General features: G+C 40.2%; 1 protein-coding gene across 3 annotated transcripts in view; it reads right to left on the bottom strand.

Moving 5' to 3' along the window:
* Positions 1-1,755: 1,755 nt before the first annotated feature.
* The window catches only part of ppp2r2d (protein phosphatase 2, regulatory subunit B, delta), a 79,693-nt gene continuing 65,387 nt past the window's right edge, over positions 1,756-16,061 (bottom strand). For 2 of the 3 annotated variants that reach the window (XM_038821441.1, XM_038821440.1), the window contains 4 exons: positions 15,256-15,420; positions 11,320-11,489; positions 10,687-10,778; positions 5,561-5,840 (listed from right to left, as the gene is read on the bottom strand). In XM_038821441.1, the coding sequence (XP_038677369.1) occupies positions 5,561-5,840; positions 10,687-10,778; positions 11,320-11,489; positions 15,256-15,420 (707 nt within the window). Of the gene's footprint in view, positions 5,841-10,686; positions 10,779-11,319; positions 11,490-15,255; positions 15,421-16,061 lie in introns of all 3 variants that reach the window. The other variant, XM_038821439.1, reaches the window with a different exon arrangement.

The raw sequence follows: 16,061 nt of genomic DNA, 5'->3' as shown, positions 1-16,061 counted from the left end.
GGTCTGATGTTGGGGTGTGGCAGAAAGTAAAAAAGATGCTGGCTGAAAATTTCCCCTTGTCATCAGTTACTCTGTACTGGGCCATGTACTAGGCCAGTTGGAACCAAATAGATAGCAAACTCACCAATTAGGGTTTTTATTAACTTCTGTAGCAGCACACACGTAGGCTTAAATACTAAGACTGGAACAAAACAATGTCATGGGAGTGCCCCTTTAAGAAAGGTTTTTGTCTCATCACATGGCTTCAGTGATGTCATTTTGTGGGTGAAGCTGGACTGAGGTTTGTTTTACTTTCACTTTTAGTTGCTGTGGACTCTTATTTTCATTTTAAATATCTGTTCAATCATTGATCAGGTACCTGCTTTGGTAACTTCAAAAATAGTTTGCTTTCCGGAAGGGTTTAAACCTGGTGAGGCAGGGTCAGAATCTCAGAAAAAGGCAATCTTATTCAAGTGAGGTGCTGGTCCATGCCCTTATAAATGGGTTCTTTGATTTATGGGGACTTTGTTTTAGAATTGGAACAGTTAAGGGAAATTCATTGTTATGCATAGATTACTATAGCTCTAAGATGTCTTTATGTTTGTAATTGATAAAAATTCTTAAAATAAAGCTTATTTTGATTAAAGCGTCGAGAAAGACTGTTGAATCACACCTAAAGGGAAGTCTCTTGTGCTCATCCTAGCCAAATTCAACATAAATATTGTAGGTCAGGTGGACTTCATATACTTTGGAGTTTCTAAACCCCCGGCCCATAACAATAGGTCCAGATGACCATCTAGTTCTGATTCAACCTGAAGATTGCGATACTTAAGAAGGCTCATGAATACCTTCATGGGACTAAAGCCTGTGCCTTTGCCTGATATTACTAGTGTTCACTTGACTCACCACCACAGACACTGTCCCAATATTACACAAATCACTAATGTAAACTGAACAGCAGTGGTCCCAGTCTGGACTCTTGTTGAATGCCACTTCATTCCCTCTGCTGCCCACAACTCAATAACATATGGTTGATTTGACATGTGACACTAATCTAGAGCACTACAAAGAAAGGTCAGTCAAGTCAGAACAAGGCTAAAATTATTGAAAGTGCAATTTAGGATCTCAGCAATAGACTCTTAATACAAAAAGAAAATTCTTGGTATGTCATTTAGGGATTTGGGGTTGAGAATTGTTTAAAAGAGATGGTGGATCAATAAGGTAAAATAGCCTGAATTATTGCTTTAAGCTTATGAAATTACTTTAATTTCTACAACAATGGCCATTACTTTGGTGCACAAAAACAAATACACTTAAAAATGCATGAAGTAAAAATGCATTGTATCCAATAAGCAATGGATATTGTATATCTATTTAAACAAAACAACAATGTGGTTATTCTTTCTTGCTCAATTGGCAAGGAGTGAAATTTAAAAATACCATTTGGATATATTTTTATGATTGTTAAGCCTTGTATTCAAATCTCAATCACCATGTACACTTACCTGTGCGAGGGGCAACACAAACCAGCAGGTAAAACCTGTTATTGATTATTAATTGCTATTAATCAGAAAGTTAAGATAATAAATGGTTTTAGACCCTATAATGGACCAAGGAGAAATGTGGAGGTTGAAATTCTTTGGGTTAGGTTTACAGCATAGCAGTAAAAGGCATAAAAAATTAACACGTTGATGAAAATGTAGGAATGGGTGGATTTTCCTCAGGATAAGCATGACCATTTTCACTCGAGTCAAATCTGACACCTCACAAAAAAACTTGTATAATAACATGTTTATTTCAAGAAACAATTCATTTGAGATTGACTGGAACCATGGTCTTTAACTATTTGCTATACTTTTAAGTTTCAGTTGCTATACTTCTCAAAATGGAGATGCATGGAAAATGGAGAAGCTACGAGTCAATTACTAGTATTACTAAGTGACAAGTTACGCAAGCACTCGCACAAAAGCAGTCTGAATTTCATTCCTGGATCTACAACACAGTGAAACCTATTTTTAAAAAATAATAAAATGACACATTGCAATTGATCTGTAAACAAATTTTTAAAGGGACAAGGTCCTTGGAAGCAATTGCATTCCAAGAGGATTGGCTTGCCTGGTGCAACTGTACTTTTCATGATCCAACTTTGGATGTAGATTTAAATAGTAGCCTTCAAATATCAACTGGCTAAGCACCTACTGGAGAAAGAAAATTACAGGGATCAGGTAAAACAATTGAAGGAGTGGGACTAACTAGATTGCTTCGGGAGAGAGCTAGGATATAATCAATGGGTTGAATGGCATCCTGCTGTGCTGTATTCTTCTATGGTCCTATCAGAATTACCCAGAGAGTTTTATTTTAAAAATTAACATACCAGACTAAGTGGATTTCTGCAACAAAAAATAAATAGGTAAATAGATGGGGGTAAGCAAATAGAAAGAACTATGCACCCGTAGAATGAATGAATGCCCCCTTAAAATCTTATGTGGAAACGTTCTTAAATAAATACTTCTTCCCAAACATACTTTTATTGCATCTGAACACATTACTGTACTTTATCCCCAACACTGATGGAGTTTGGTGTTGGTATTACATTCCCAACACTGATGATTTGTGTGCGGAGGTAATACAAGTTAGCACTGTGGCAGTTTTAGCACCTGAAAACTGAATTTACTGTAAGCAAATTCATCAGTTAAAAAAAAAGCAATTTGACTTCCATTTGGAATAGGCGTAGAAAATGCATTTAAAAATTATTTTTTGAAGCGAGAAGGTGTATAGAACACAAGATTTAAATATATTTTGGAGATTTGATTATTCAGAATAAAATAGGAAATATTAGAAGCATCAACCAAACACAGCTCAAAACCAAATTTTCTTGGCATCCACATAAATGAAAGAATGCATAAATATCTGGACCAGTGAAAAAGATTCTGTTCAGCAAGTGATGAGGGCTAAATGAAGTTATGAGTGGGAAATAACAAGCCCTGAAGAGACAGCTACCTCGTTTTAACCTTGTAAGTTTAAAGAAAACCAAAGCAAACGTGTTATGAAACAAAAGTGAAATAGAGCAGACTGAATTTCATTACTATACTAAAGATTTCCCAATTTTAATTCCACCGTGATAACTTTGAAACGACACACCTAATTACTCTTACAAATCTTGTGGCATACAGTTTAAAAAAAGGATCCATTTACTTAGAATTTTATCGTTTACCATGTACACCTTAAAATCTAAACAGATTTTATACAAACAATTAAAATGTATTAAATAATTCTATGTATATATATTTATATATAAAAAAATAAGTAAAACAATAGAAAGGCACATGCATATTACTGCTTTAGCACACTTGAACTTGTTTTGGCACCAGGTCAAACTTAATGCTCAAAAGTGCTAAAATGAAGCGCATTTTAAATTGAATATGGCATTATAACTCATTTACATCTGTAGTACAATGTTCCTACTTATATTTTCAAAGCATTTTAACATTCAATAAGTTAGAACACATTAGAAGCTGCAAGTATTAAGAATACCAATCCATGGACAGTAATTTCATTGCAACATTGATTTATACAGTTGTCTGTGCACTTCATGCAAAACACTACAGGATCCTTTGAAATTATTGCTTTCAATTTTCTAGGGTTTCAGTGACTTGTCGGAATAATTTATCATGAACGCCCTTCCAAATTCATGCATTATAACCGATTATCGAAAAAGCAATGCAAGCGAATTACTTGGGACGTATGAAAATATTCCACATGATATTGAAAAATATTCAGACAGAAATTATAATATAGTTTCAAAACTGCTTGATCTAAACAGAAATAAATGAAATCAATAAACAGTGTACCACAAGCATGTCGTGATTAAAGCGATCACCGCTTCAGCAGTTTCTGCACAGAAAACCCATGGGATGGGAAATAAAAGGGACAAAACTTGTAGTGGAGGGGAAGTAATATTTTGGCTAATCATGAACAAACATAGGAAGAATAAATCAAAACTGTTGCCGCAGAGGAATGAGAAGTGTGCTACTCTATAAATACAACTTTAAAATTATGAAGAATGGATGGAAATTCACTTAATTTAATATCAAAGGAAACAAACAATACAAACTTTATTTACAAAAAGGATTGGAGTGCAAGGAGAATTGAAGCAAAATGATAGAGAACATAAAAGCTTTTTTACCATTCATGATTTTTACCAAATATTTTGCATGAGGCAGAGGGAGAAAAGGGAAAGAGAAAGTGTGAACAAGCAGGTGCAGGCAGAAAGCATAATATTTACAAAAGCAAAATGCTGGAAGTCTGAAATAAAAACAGAAAATTCTGGAAATACTCAGAAGTTCTGGCAGCATCTATGGAGGGAGAAACAGATGTAAAGTTTCAGGTCAATGACTTTGTATCAGAACCAATGAAAAGTATTCAACCAGAAAAATTCTGCTTCTCTTCCAAAGAAAAATAAACGTACCTTTTGGGCGAACGTTGTAATATTGTGGACCTAGCACAGTGGATAAGGGCAAGCAGTTACATATTCTTTGAATTTTGAGGGTGGCCATTACTACAATGCGATGAATAATCAGAAATGTATGATGAGGTATAGGATTACTGCCGATTTTCAGCAATGTCATAAGCTCAGGGAAGCACTCATTAGATACAGTCATTTGCAGGAAGTGTAAGACAACGTATTTAACTATTCCACTTCCATTTAAATTGATTATCCAGATAAGCAAATCAAAAAAAAAGACTATAAAAATATAATTTCTCTTCATAATAATGGAGTTCAGTTCATTTTTCAGCTATCGCATTTGTGAAATACATTGCAAATGAAATTGAATTTCTATCATACAATTAAAACACTTATCTGCTGCCTAGTGGAAGTGTAACATGCAATACTCCATGTTAAACTCTTGCACTTCAAATTAGCTTTCCTAATACACAATTGCAAAAAGAACAAAACCACGTTACCTAGCTTCAGATTTAAAAACACATTTTTCACGATTTGTTATTTTATTAAGTGGTTTTTACACCAGGAGGTGTGGTTATAGATACACAGTCAGTGAGTAAATGTTATTATACAAGGAAAGAAAAGTCCACTGACTCTGCTCAATGCCCAATGAAGCGTCCAAACCCAGGTCACTTGAGCCAAAAGACCGAGGCCAGAGGAGGAATGTTTACAGGCATAATCAAGCACAATTCATGTTCAGAAAGGCCAAAAATTACACAGCAAGGACAGATTACACAGGCATTAAACTGTGTTTCACTTTTGGTCTTTTATCATAATGGAAAGCTCAGACTTGATTAAGTAAATCAATATTGAAGAGAAGCCTTATATGACCAGTACTGTCCTTCCAGTCTGCTTCTGGTGGTTTTCTCACATCGAGAGAAACTGTGCCATGAAAAGTAATGTCCTGACTGAAGGCAGAAATGCATCACACATACAAATTAATAGGTCAATGCTTCTCCTGTAGCTGTACAATGTGCATCAGATGTATTAATTTTAGAGAACAACATTTTTTCCTTCAAAGAAAAATTGCTAGGCTTATCTGTGCAAGAGCAAGTCTCATCTTAAACCAAGCCAATTTTAATTTACTTTGTCCTGGAATATATACAAATTGTTAGTTGCGGCAACAGCTATAATGTTCTCTTTAGGATGCCAAGCTGTATGCAGAATCTTCTTGTTGAAGTCCAGACTGTCAACACTAATTTCATCTTTCTTCCTTTTCCCACCTGTGCAAACTTTACGTGGTTTCAAGATGGCACGTGGCTTACTGCTTTCTCTAGATGCTTCAAGTGTGATGTCGCGCTTGGTGTTTCTATCAAACATCCGGAAGAAGTTATTGTATGAACCGGTCATGATGGCACTGTTTATAAATTTAAAAATGCAAATGAATTAAAGTTCAACATAAATATCCAAATCAAATACATGGCATTCAAAAAGGGTGGGGTTGCAGAATTGCTTATTGGTGTCAGGTGTTACGATATCTGTTGAGTACATTATGCCATTATTAATTTTTCTACATCATCCCACTGCCAAATCAGATGGTATATATGGATCAGCAGAACACAGCCAAAATTATTAGAATGTCAATAAGCTGTAATTGAGGATACTACCACTTGGCATAAGAAGGATTTGCCCAAATTTCTTTCCTCCCCCCGCCATATCCCTTCCATTTGAAGTGTGCTTTCTTTTCCTGTCTATCGATTGAGAGCCATATTCATATTAATGGGAGATGCAGCCTTCCCATTTCTCTCCGCGAGAAAAAAAAATCTGTATAATTATACAGCAGTTTAATTTGGACTAAGTAGTGAAACCAAAACTAATGTGTGTCAGGCTGAGGTATGAAAATCAACGGCTGTGTTAGTTGAAATGTTGTCTGTTAAAAAGTTGGCAAGCTTACTGTCGAAGTTTTTAAAAAACTTATAAAACTAGAGTTCCCAATTCCACCCCCGCCAAATTAAGGGGCAATTAACATGGCCCATCACCAACTCCAAACATTTTTTGGGTTGGGGGGGGGTTGAGCCACGGGGAGAATGTGAAAACTCCACACAGCAGTCACCCAGGGCTGGGATCGAACCTGCGTCCTCAGTACCATGAGGCAGCAGTGCTAACCACTGCACCACCATTAGAAATTTTAAAAAATTGAAACATGTCCCTATGTTCTGGGAATTTGAGGAGTTGGAAAACTTTTGGGAGGCATTGTTTAGGAACCTATCGAGGATTGTAGGGCTTGAGATGAAGCCGGACCCTATGGTTGCGAACCACTTTAAAAGGGGTTTACTGAGATTTAATGGACTTGGAATTTGCATTTCTACAAGACTACCTTTCTGCCAGAGACAGAAGGTTTCTTAGAATGATGGTTTATGTGGCGAACTCTCTCTTTCTCATCAGGTTAGATAATGACTCACTTAAGGTGTTAATGGCTGGGGCATTACAGAATCTACTTACCTCCTGGCCATCAAATAAAAGCAACCAATGCTTCAATATCAGATGAACAAACCCCTTCTGAAAGTTTATGGGAGAGGGTGTGTGACTGAGGTACCTATTTTGAAATCTCTAATACAATCTGTCAATGATAGAAGTAGTGAACGGTCTGAAATATCTGCTATTGGAACAGTTAATGTGCTCCTTTCTCTCCTCTCCTGAGCCAAGACATAATAATCTTTATTAGTGTCACAAAGACTTACATTAACACTGCAATGAACTTACTGTGAACATCCCCTAGTCGCCACATTCCGGTGCCTGTTTGGGTACAGAGGGAGAATTCAGAATGTCCAATTCACTTAACAAGTCAGTCTATCGGAACTTGTTGGAGGAAACCCACGCAGAAATGGGAAGAGTGTGCAGACTCCGCACAGACAGTGACCCAAGCTGGGAATCAACCTCAGGTCCCTGGCACTGTGAAGCAACAATGCTAACCACTGTGCTACCCATTATCTGTCAGTTTAAAAATCCAGCACAGGGATAGTGACTTTTCCTTCGAAAGAAACCTCAGGTGCAAAATTCAACGTCCTCTGGAACAGACAGATGGCGGATTTAAAATTATTTTACGGCAATTGCAATTACATGAGCTTAACTCCAGGAATCTAAAAGGAACTTGGAAACATTTCTGCCGCAGCCTCAGGTGAGCAACCAAGGGCTTGAGCAGTGAACTCAAGTTTATCTTTCAGCACTGAAGTATAATTTGTCTAGGAAAATAACTGCCAATAGAATAAACTTGTAAATTTTGCATGCTTACGTTATGTGAATGGGGATTGATAGTTTAAGTGGGATTTGCTTCTTAAACATTTTGCTATCTATACCTGCAAGGGGTTTTAACTCAAGGGGTTCTGAACCTCAAGAAATCCCATCAGACCTGTTTCTTTGCAATCAGTACGCAAATGGTTGAACACCAGAGTAAAATTCCTTCATCCATTTAAATCCACAAGAAAAACTGTTGTAACGGGCTTGAAGTGGCATATTAAGGGAGCTATTTGTACTCCACATGTGTTTGCAACAAACTACAAAAATGATATACATCTACATTATTTTCTAGTCTAGAAAAGCAGCAAGCCAATGAAACTACACACTTTCTTGCATGGAAACAAAACCAAGGTCAACAGTAAAAAGGTTATAGGCACCTAAAATGATGGCAACAAAATTAGGTCATCGGGACTGGGAAAATGCAGTTTAGAGTGGATAAACGAGGTTCGAATGACTATAGATTGAGAGGGGTGTACAATGAGACCTGGGTGTCCTTATACACCAGTCGCTGAAAGCAAGCATGTGAAGGCAGCAAATGGTATAGAATCATAAAATCGTACAATACAGGAAGCCATTCGGCCCATCAAATCTGCACCGACCCTCTAAAAGAGCACTCTCCGAGGCCCACTCCCGCCTACCCCTATAACCTAACCTGTACTAGAACCAGAGGACACCATCTCAGACTAAAGGGACAATCCTTTCAAAGAGAGATGAGGAGGAATTTCTTCAGCCAGAGGGTGGTGAATCTGTGGAACTCTTTGCTGCAGAAGGCTGTGGAGGACAAATCACTGAGTGTCTTTAAGGCAGGAGAATGGGGATGAGAAAATATCAGCCACGATTGAATGGCAGAACAGACTCGATGGGCTGAGTGGCCTAATTCTGCTCCTATGTTTTATGGTACATTCCTGGACACCAGGGGCAATTTAGCATGGCCAATACACCTAACCTGCACATCTTTGGACTGTGGGAGGAAACCAGAGCATACAAGGGAAGAACATGCAAACTCCACGCAGTCACCCAATGCCAGAATTTAACCTGCATCTCTGGCACCGTGAAGCAGCGGTGCTACCACTGTGCCACCCCACCTGGCCTTCATAGAGGGAGGATTGGAGTACACGAGTAGGGATATCTTGCAGCAATTATCCAGGACCTTGATGAGACCATAGCTGTAATAGTGTGCGCTGTTTTGGATACCTTATCGGAGAAAGGATGTTCTTGCTGTAGGGGGAGTACAGCAAAGGTTTACCAGTATGATTCCTGCGATGGTGGGACTGATGTTGAGGAGAGATCGAGTCAGTTAGGACAATATTGGGCATCATGGCACTGAGGACCTGGGTTCGATCTCGGCCCTCACTGTCCGTGTGAGTTTCATATTCTCACGGTGTCTGTGTGGGTCTCCTCCCCTCAAGCCAGGGTAGGTGGATTGGCCATGCTAAATTGCCCTGGAGATTGGTTACTCTAAATATGACATTTTTTTTTTTGGTTAAAAAATGCACCGCTACCTCACAGTGCCAGGGACCAGAGTTCGATTCCGACCTTGGGTACACATTCACCCACTGTCTGCTTGGCATCCAGTTTCCTCGCACAATCCAAAGGATGTGGGGCGGTATTCTCCGCTCCCGATAAAAATTGGGATGGCTGTCGTGAAATCGGCCGAGGTTCACGACGGCCTCGGGGCCCGCTCCCCGCACCTAATTCACCCCCACCCGGGGGGCTAGGAGCGGGCCTCCGTCTTTCCCGTCCGTGACCATGTCGCGCTGGAAATGACACGCAAAATGGTGCATTTGAGAGTTCATCCGCGCATGCGCGTGTTGCCGGTTCCAACCCGTGCATACGCGGATGACTTCATCGCGCAGGTGGCGCGAACCGCGCATGCGCGGTGGCCGCCTGTCCCCTCAGCCGCCCGGCAAGACGTGGCGGCTTGATCCTGCCAGGCGGCGGAGGGGAAAGCGTGCGTCCGTTTTGGATGCTGGACCGACGATCGGTGGGCACCGATCGCGGGCCTGTCCCCTCCCGAGCACAGTCGCTGTGCTCTCGTCCAAATCGGGCCCCTAGATGCCCCAAACGGGCATCTGGCGCCCGTTTCACGAATGCAGCGACCAGGTGTGGCTGCTACCGTGGTGAAACGGGCGTGATGGGCAGGCCGCTCGGCCCATCGGAGAATTGCTGTTCACCGTGAAAAACGATTTTTCCGAGCTGGGGGGGGGGGGGAGAAAATCGCCGGGGGCGCAAAAAATGTCGGGAGGCCCTCGCACGATTCTCCCACGCCACGTGGGGAGCGGAGAATTCCGCCCTCGGTTCGGTGGGGTTACGGGGATAGGGTTCAGGTGGGGTGCTCTTTTAGATGGCCGGATTAGACTTGATGGACTGAATAGCCTCTTTCTGCACTATAGGGGCCGGTTTAGCACAGTGGGCTAAACAGCTGGCTTGTAATGCAGAACAAGGCAGCAGCATGGGTTCAATTCCCGTACCGGCCTCCCTGAACAGGCACCAGAATGTGGCGACTAGGGGCTTTTCACAGTAACTTCACTGAAGCCTACTTGTGACAATAAGCGATTATTATTATTATAGGGATTCTAAGGATTCACTGGGGTGCGGGTTCTGATAAGAAACTGTAAAATTCTAATAGAATACAGCAAGAAGTCTTACAACACCAGGTTAAAGTCCGACAGGTTTGTTTCAAATCACTAGCTTTCGGAGAACTGCTCCTTCCTCAGGTGAATGAGGAAGGAGCAGTGCTGAGGTTAGCGATTTGAAACAAACCTGTCAGACTTTAACCTGGTGTTGTAAGACTTCTTACTGTGCTCACCCCAGTCCAACGCCGGCACCTCCACATAATTCCAATAGGATTAAACAGGGTAGATGCAGGAAGGATGTTCCAGATGACTGGGGAGTCCGGAACGGGTTACGGACCACGGATACATGATAAACCTGCTCCTATTTTCTACATTTCTGTAACAATTTACCTGTCTGAACCATTCCAGCAGCATTCAAATTTGTCAAAAATGCAGTCATTCTCATACAAGGAACACAGTTTGCTCCGGAGATATTCGTGCACCTGGAGAGTAGAGACCAAAAAAATAAAATAAAGCACAGTCCAAGGAACAGAACTGCAAATAATAAATGATTTGAATAGTGCTGACAAGAGAGACATGCCATCCAAGCTTTTAGTCTTGTACTCTCAGGACAACTGCAAGAACACCAAATTTCAAACAACAGTAATTTATACAAGAAAAAGCTGCTGATTGGTTGGCGAGGTGACCGAATCTCCATGGCAACACCTTGGCCAAAACAAGAATTAAAAGTTTCCCCTGCTTCTGGATAATTTTTTAAAAAATGCACAAAGCTTGAATATATTCCTTTTGTTTGCAGAGTGTATCTACGCTTCTATTGAGCCTAAATGAACATGTTACGAGCTTGGTATCTAGAAGCTCTCCATGAATTGAGTTGCCAACCAATCAGCACCCCCTTTCTCCGGTGGTATAAATTGCTGCAAATGGTTGATATGTGGCATTCTTGCTTTGGTCCTGACCAGTGTAAGACAAAAAGCTTCAGCACCATGACTCTCTTTACTGCAATAATGAAAGCAAGTAGCTTACTTGGTATGTTTCTAGTGGTCTGGTTTCCATATTAACATCCCACACCTTAACAGACAAATAGTCTCGTGTCATCATGTACCGACCATTGTGGCTGAATTTCACATCGGAAATGGAGGAGATGATTTCCGAGAAAAATGATCTGTTGCTTGGATCTTCTGGTTCTTCAAAAACTAGAAGTCGTAGAACAGGTAAAGTTAGAAATCTAAATGTTTTTATTTAATTAATTATACGTGTTTCAGGATAAAACAAGAAATGGCAGGTGGCAGGGAAAGAGGAGAGAGATGACCTTGCAGGATAGCAAGATACACAAGAATGTAAGAGTCCCGGGGGGGGGGGGCGCACTTGAATTTGCTCCAATGTTTAGCAAGGTTTTGGCTGAACGTATGCCATAACTCCACTTTCTGTACTGTCACCATATCCCTTTTCTCCCCCATAGTATCCAAAAATATATCGAGAACATATTCATTGAGTGCGCATCCACAGTCTAAAGATTCACAACACAGTAAGAAATATCTTCTCTTCTTAATTCAAAACGGTCGACCCTTTTCCAAAGGCTATGACTGCAGAGTTCCACTCCAGCAAGTTGAAACTGTTCCTCTGCATTGACCCTGTCGAGCCTGAGAGTTTCATATGTTTCACTGCGATCGCCTTTCATTTTCCTTAACCCCAGAGCATAGGTCCATTCAAATCAATTTCTCTTCTTAGAATAACCCTCTCATCCCAAGAATCAATCTAATGAACCTTTGTTACACTCCCGAAGGAGACCACTATCTAGTAGGTCATGAATTGGTAAAGCCCAAGTGAGCCAGTTGGAACTAAATTGGAGATTAAAGCGCAAAGTTTCTGACATGCAGCAACAGATTGCTGTCTTCCCAATGTTGATCTGACTTTCTACCATATGTTGGCAGCGTTCCATTTTCCCTCTCACAAGGTGTGCACAGGTACAATTTGACCATTAGCTATTCTCACTAATTACTTAAGCACTCATTCAGCCAAGAATTATCCACATAAGCACAGGCAGTGAGATGAGTTTTAAAAAAAAAACACATTTTGTATGTGATTTACCTATTCAATATATTTTCCTTTCTGCACACTAGAGCAGCCAGTTAAATGATTTTTTATTCTGCTTGCCGTACAGAAAATGAAAGAGATTGCTGCCCACAGCCCATCAAGCAAAACCTTTTGCTGTGGTTTGTGATCAGCAAACCTTCACCACATCCTCATGAATCAACAATGTTGAATAGTCCATCCTCGTTCCTGACGGAATGCCGGTCTGACCCCCCAGTCACCAAAACCTGAACTGTACCAGCATTGAAGAGGCATCTCTACTGTATTATACCTATAATGAGTGCAACAATTCTAAGGTTAGCTGCAGCAGAAGCCTCAAGTTCTGTTTTAGAATGTGCGCTCATCTGAAATTTCCAGATATGCAGATCAGCAACATCTTCACAGATGTTACTGTTGTTGTGAAACATCTATGTGGTCAGCTAGTGCTCAACAAAGTCATGACTGCAGCTGACAAAAAAATAGGGTATCGTACAAGACTTACATTACCCAATCCCAAATTAAAATAAGTCTAGACATTACTATAGGTGAAGTACACAAAAATATATTTTGACAAATCTCTTCATTGTGCACTCTTCAGGAAAACTGCAAGAATACCAATGTCAGGAGAAAAATACCTTTATACAGTATAAAAGGCTATTGATAAGTTGGCAAGTGGAGTCTGCCGTGGAGAATACATGGTTTTTTTTTTTTTTTTTATAAATTTAGATTATCCAATTATTTTTTCCAATTAAGGGGGCAATTTAGCTTGGCCAATCCACCTACTCTGCACATTTTTGGGTTGTGGGGGCGAAACCCACGCAGACACGGGGAGAATGTGCAAACTCCACACGGACAGTGACCCAGAGCCGGGATCGAACCTGGGACCTCAGCGCCGTGAGGCGGTTATGCTAACCACTAGGCCACCGTGCTGCCCTTTATTTTATTTTATTTTTTTTTTATAAATTTAGATTATCCAATTATTTTTTCCAATTAAGGGGGCAATTTAGCTTGGCCAATCCACCTGAGAATACATGGTTTGATGGTGACTGACAGTTAATTGCCAAGCATTGTTTAAAATTTAAACAAGGCAGATTGATTCAGATTGGTCAAGGCATTGCCCGGTGGAATGAATGGCAAATGGTTATCACTTATTTTGTTTAGCTGAAACAGGCACACGTGTGCCCAGACCCTCCACCACTGTGAATTAGTATTCATTGAGCTTATAAACTTGGTAACTTGCACAGCCGAGTTTAGCTTTAATGACGTATATGCCCAAGTAGGTGGTGTTACCATGGGATCCTCTTTAGAACAAGCTCTCACAAACATCTTTGTTGGGTTCCGTGAGAAACGCCCCTTTGATGGAATAGCACCCAACCTTGCAAATTTCTGATGTGCAGATGTATATTTGCCATAGTTAAATCCATGGCAGCATGTAATAATCTCCTTGCACCTCTGAATGGGCTCCATCACCTTTAAAGTGGAGCAGTCAAATTAAGTCCCTTTTCTTGACATACTAGTTGAGGTATCTGCCAGGGGGGTTCTCCTCCATGGTCTACAACAAGCCAGTCATTGGTCAATACATACATTGGGGTTTTTACAGTTCCACCTACTACAAGATTGGCTTCACTGCCAATTTTGTAAACAATTTGCTCACAATGAAAGTCTGATGCTGAAAAATGTAAAAGTTGCCACAGTCCCCAAGGACCCTATGCTGCTCTCCCCTGAGCTGACTGGTAGTTTAACCTGAGGGTCACCACACCTCAGGCGAGGGGTAAGATCGAGAAGGCGGGCCTTCATGAATAACCTCAGCTGGTACGGGAATTGAACCCCCAATGTTGGTGTCGCTCAGAATCATGAACCAGACATCCAGCCAACTGAGGTCACCAACTTTAGTGCCCTAAAAAGTGCCCAATCTACCTCCGATTAACTTGGAAGGACAAAGTATCTCAAAATTTGAACAGGTGAAGCTAGTTAGTTCACACTGCTATTATGTAGTAGCAACAGATTGGTATTCGCCACTAACAGGATGCTCTGTCAAGTCATTATGCTCATCACACAGATGAGGATTATGGTATACGAATTTCAGTGCTAATGTGATGCTAGGTGTGTAGACCATCCATTCAGATCCCTTCTGCTGTTTGCAGCAGCCAAAATACAAACTGTACCCAATCAGCCTGTGCTTACAAAATACAAACAGAAAATGTGCCCAACAACAGATGGGATTCCGAGACGGGTCAATATTTGCCAAATAATCAACGTATTACTAACAATAAATTTGACAGTGTCAGTTGAGCTTGCTGTATGGTGCATTTGAGTGTACTAGAAGCCAGATATATTAATGCACGGGACCCGTTCTTTGCAGGCAGAAAAGATCATATAAGCACATTGCGACTAGTTCAGCTAAATAAAATAATTGATAGAGATTCACTGGTTTATTCCAGAGGGCCTTGATGAGAGTCAAGCAGCCTGGTTTAAATTTCAAACTGTGCTTGGTCGTTAACTGTCAGTCACCATTAACTCCATGGTAACACCTCTACCAGAGTCCACTTGCCAATCAATCAGCACCCTCTTCTCATATAGTAGAAAGTAATTGTTTCACCTGGCACTGGTATTCTTAAGATTAGAGTGCAAGACAAAAAACTTCAATAAAATATATTTTCAACAATGTTTTATATATAATAAAAGTTAAATACTGCAGATGCAGGAAATCAAAATTAAATAGAAAATGCTGGATAAAGCTCAGCAGGTCTGGCATCGGTGGAGAGAGAGAGAGAGAGAGAGAGATAGAAACAGTTATGTTTTTGAGTCTGTATGACTTCTTGAGCTGAAGAGTATTAGAAATGAATGCAGAAATTTGTACAGCTTACTAGGTGGAGTGTAAATACTCACATTTTGAATGTTTGTCACACAGAGCCCCAGCACGCATATCACACAGTCGGATAGTTCCCTTACTGCTACTATAGGCAAATACATTACACTGATGTGGATGACATTCTGCTGCTGTAATAACTTCTGTCAGCTCTTCCATGTTGGCAGGTTTAATATCTACAATGTCTTTAGCAATGTTTAAGGAAAAGTTCATATTTAGATGAAGGAACACTTGAAAGTACATTTTTAAAAAGCAAATATATCCAATAAATACCATATAGATACATCGTCAGAGGCAGGCTGGATGAGAAGGCAGCAAAATTACCAAAACTCAAATAATTACTCGTACATTCGGGGATAACAAAATAAAGAATTTACTAGCATTTAGGTTTCTATGCACCACTGCTGGTCAGTCAAATAAATTAGAGTCAAATTAAAATTGTCCTCAGGCATCTATACAACATCTACAAAAAAAAAATGGAGAATGACATCCTTTTTGAATGAGGTACAAACAACATGGGAAACACCAAACATTATTTTGCCCAAAACTCATTTTTTACATCTGCCCTCAAGAGTGGTGCCCAGTCTCCCAATGCTTGCATAGGTCTCACCCCCACACCCACAGATGTGCAGGCCACGCACAATTGCCCCTCAATTGGAATTTATTCTTTTAAAAAAGTGGCGCCCACAATACCCAAGCAGATGCCTAATCATTTAGAAAGTTTTAATATGATCACCTTTTATATTCTATTTGCCTACTTTTAAACTCAAGTAATGCATATTCTTTTTTTTTTAAATCCACCTTCAAAAGCAACACAATTAACAAA

The sequence above is a fragment of the Scyliorhinus canicula genome, chromosome 16 (assembly GCF_902713615.1).
Source record: "Scyliorhinus canicula chromosome 16, sScyCan1.1, whole genome shotgun sequence".
Lineage (NCBI taxonomy): Eukaryota > Metazoa > Chordata > Chondrichthyes > Carcharhiniformes > Scyliorhinidae > Scyliorhinus > Scyliorhinus canicula.
The sequence above is the reverse complement of the archived record's forward strand: the minus strand, read 5'-3'. Positions and strand labels throughout refer to the sequence as shown.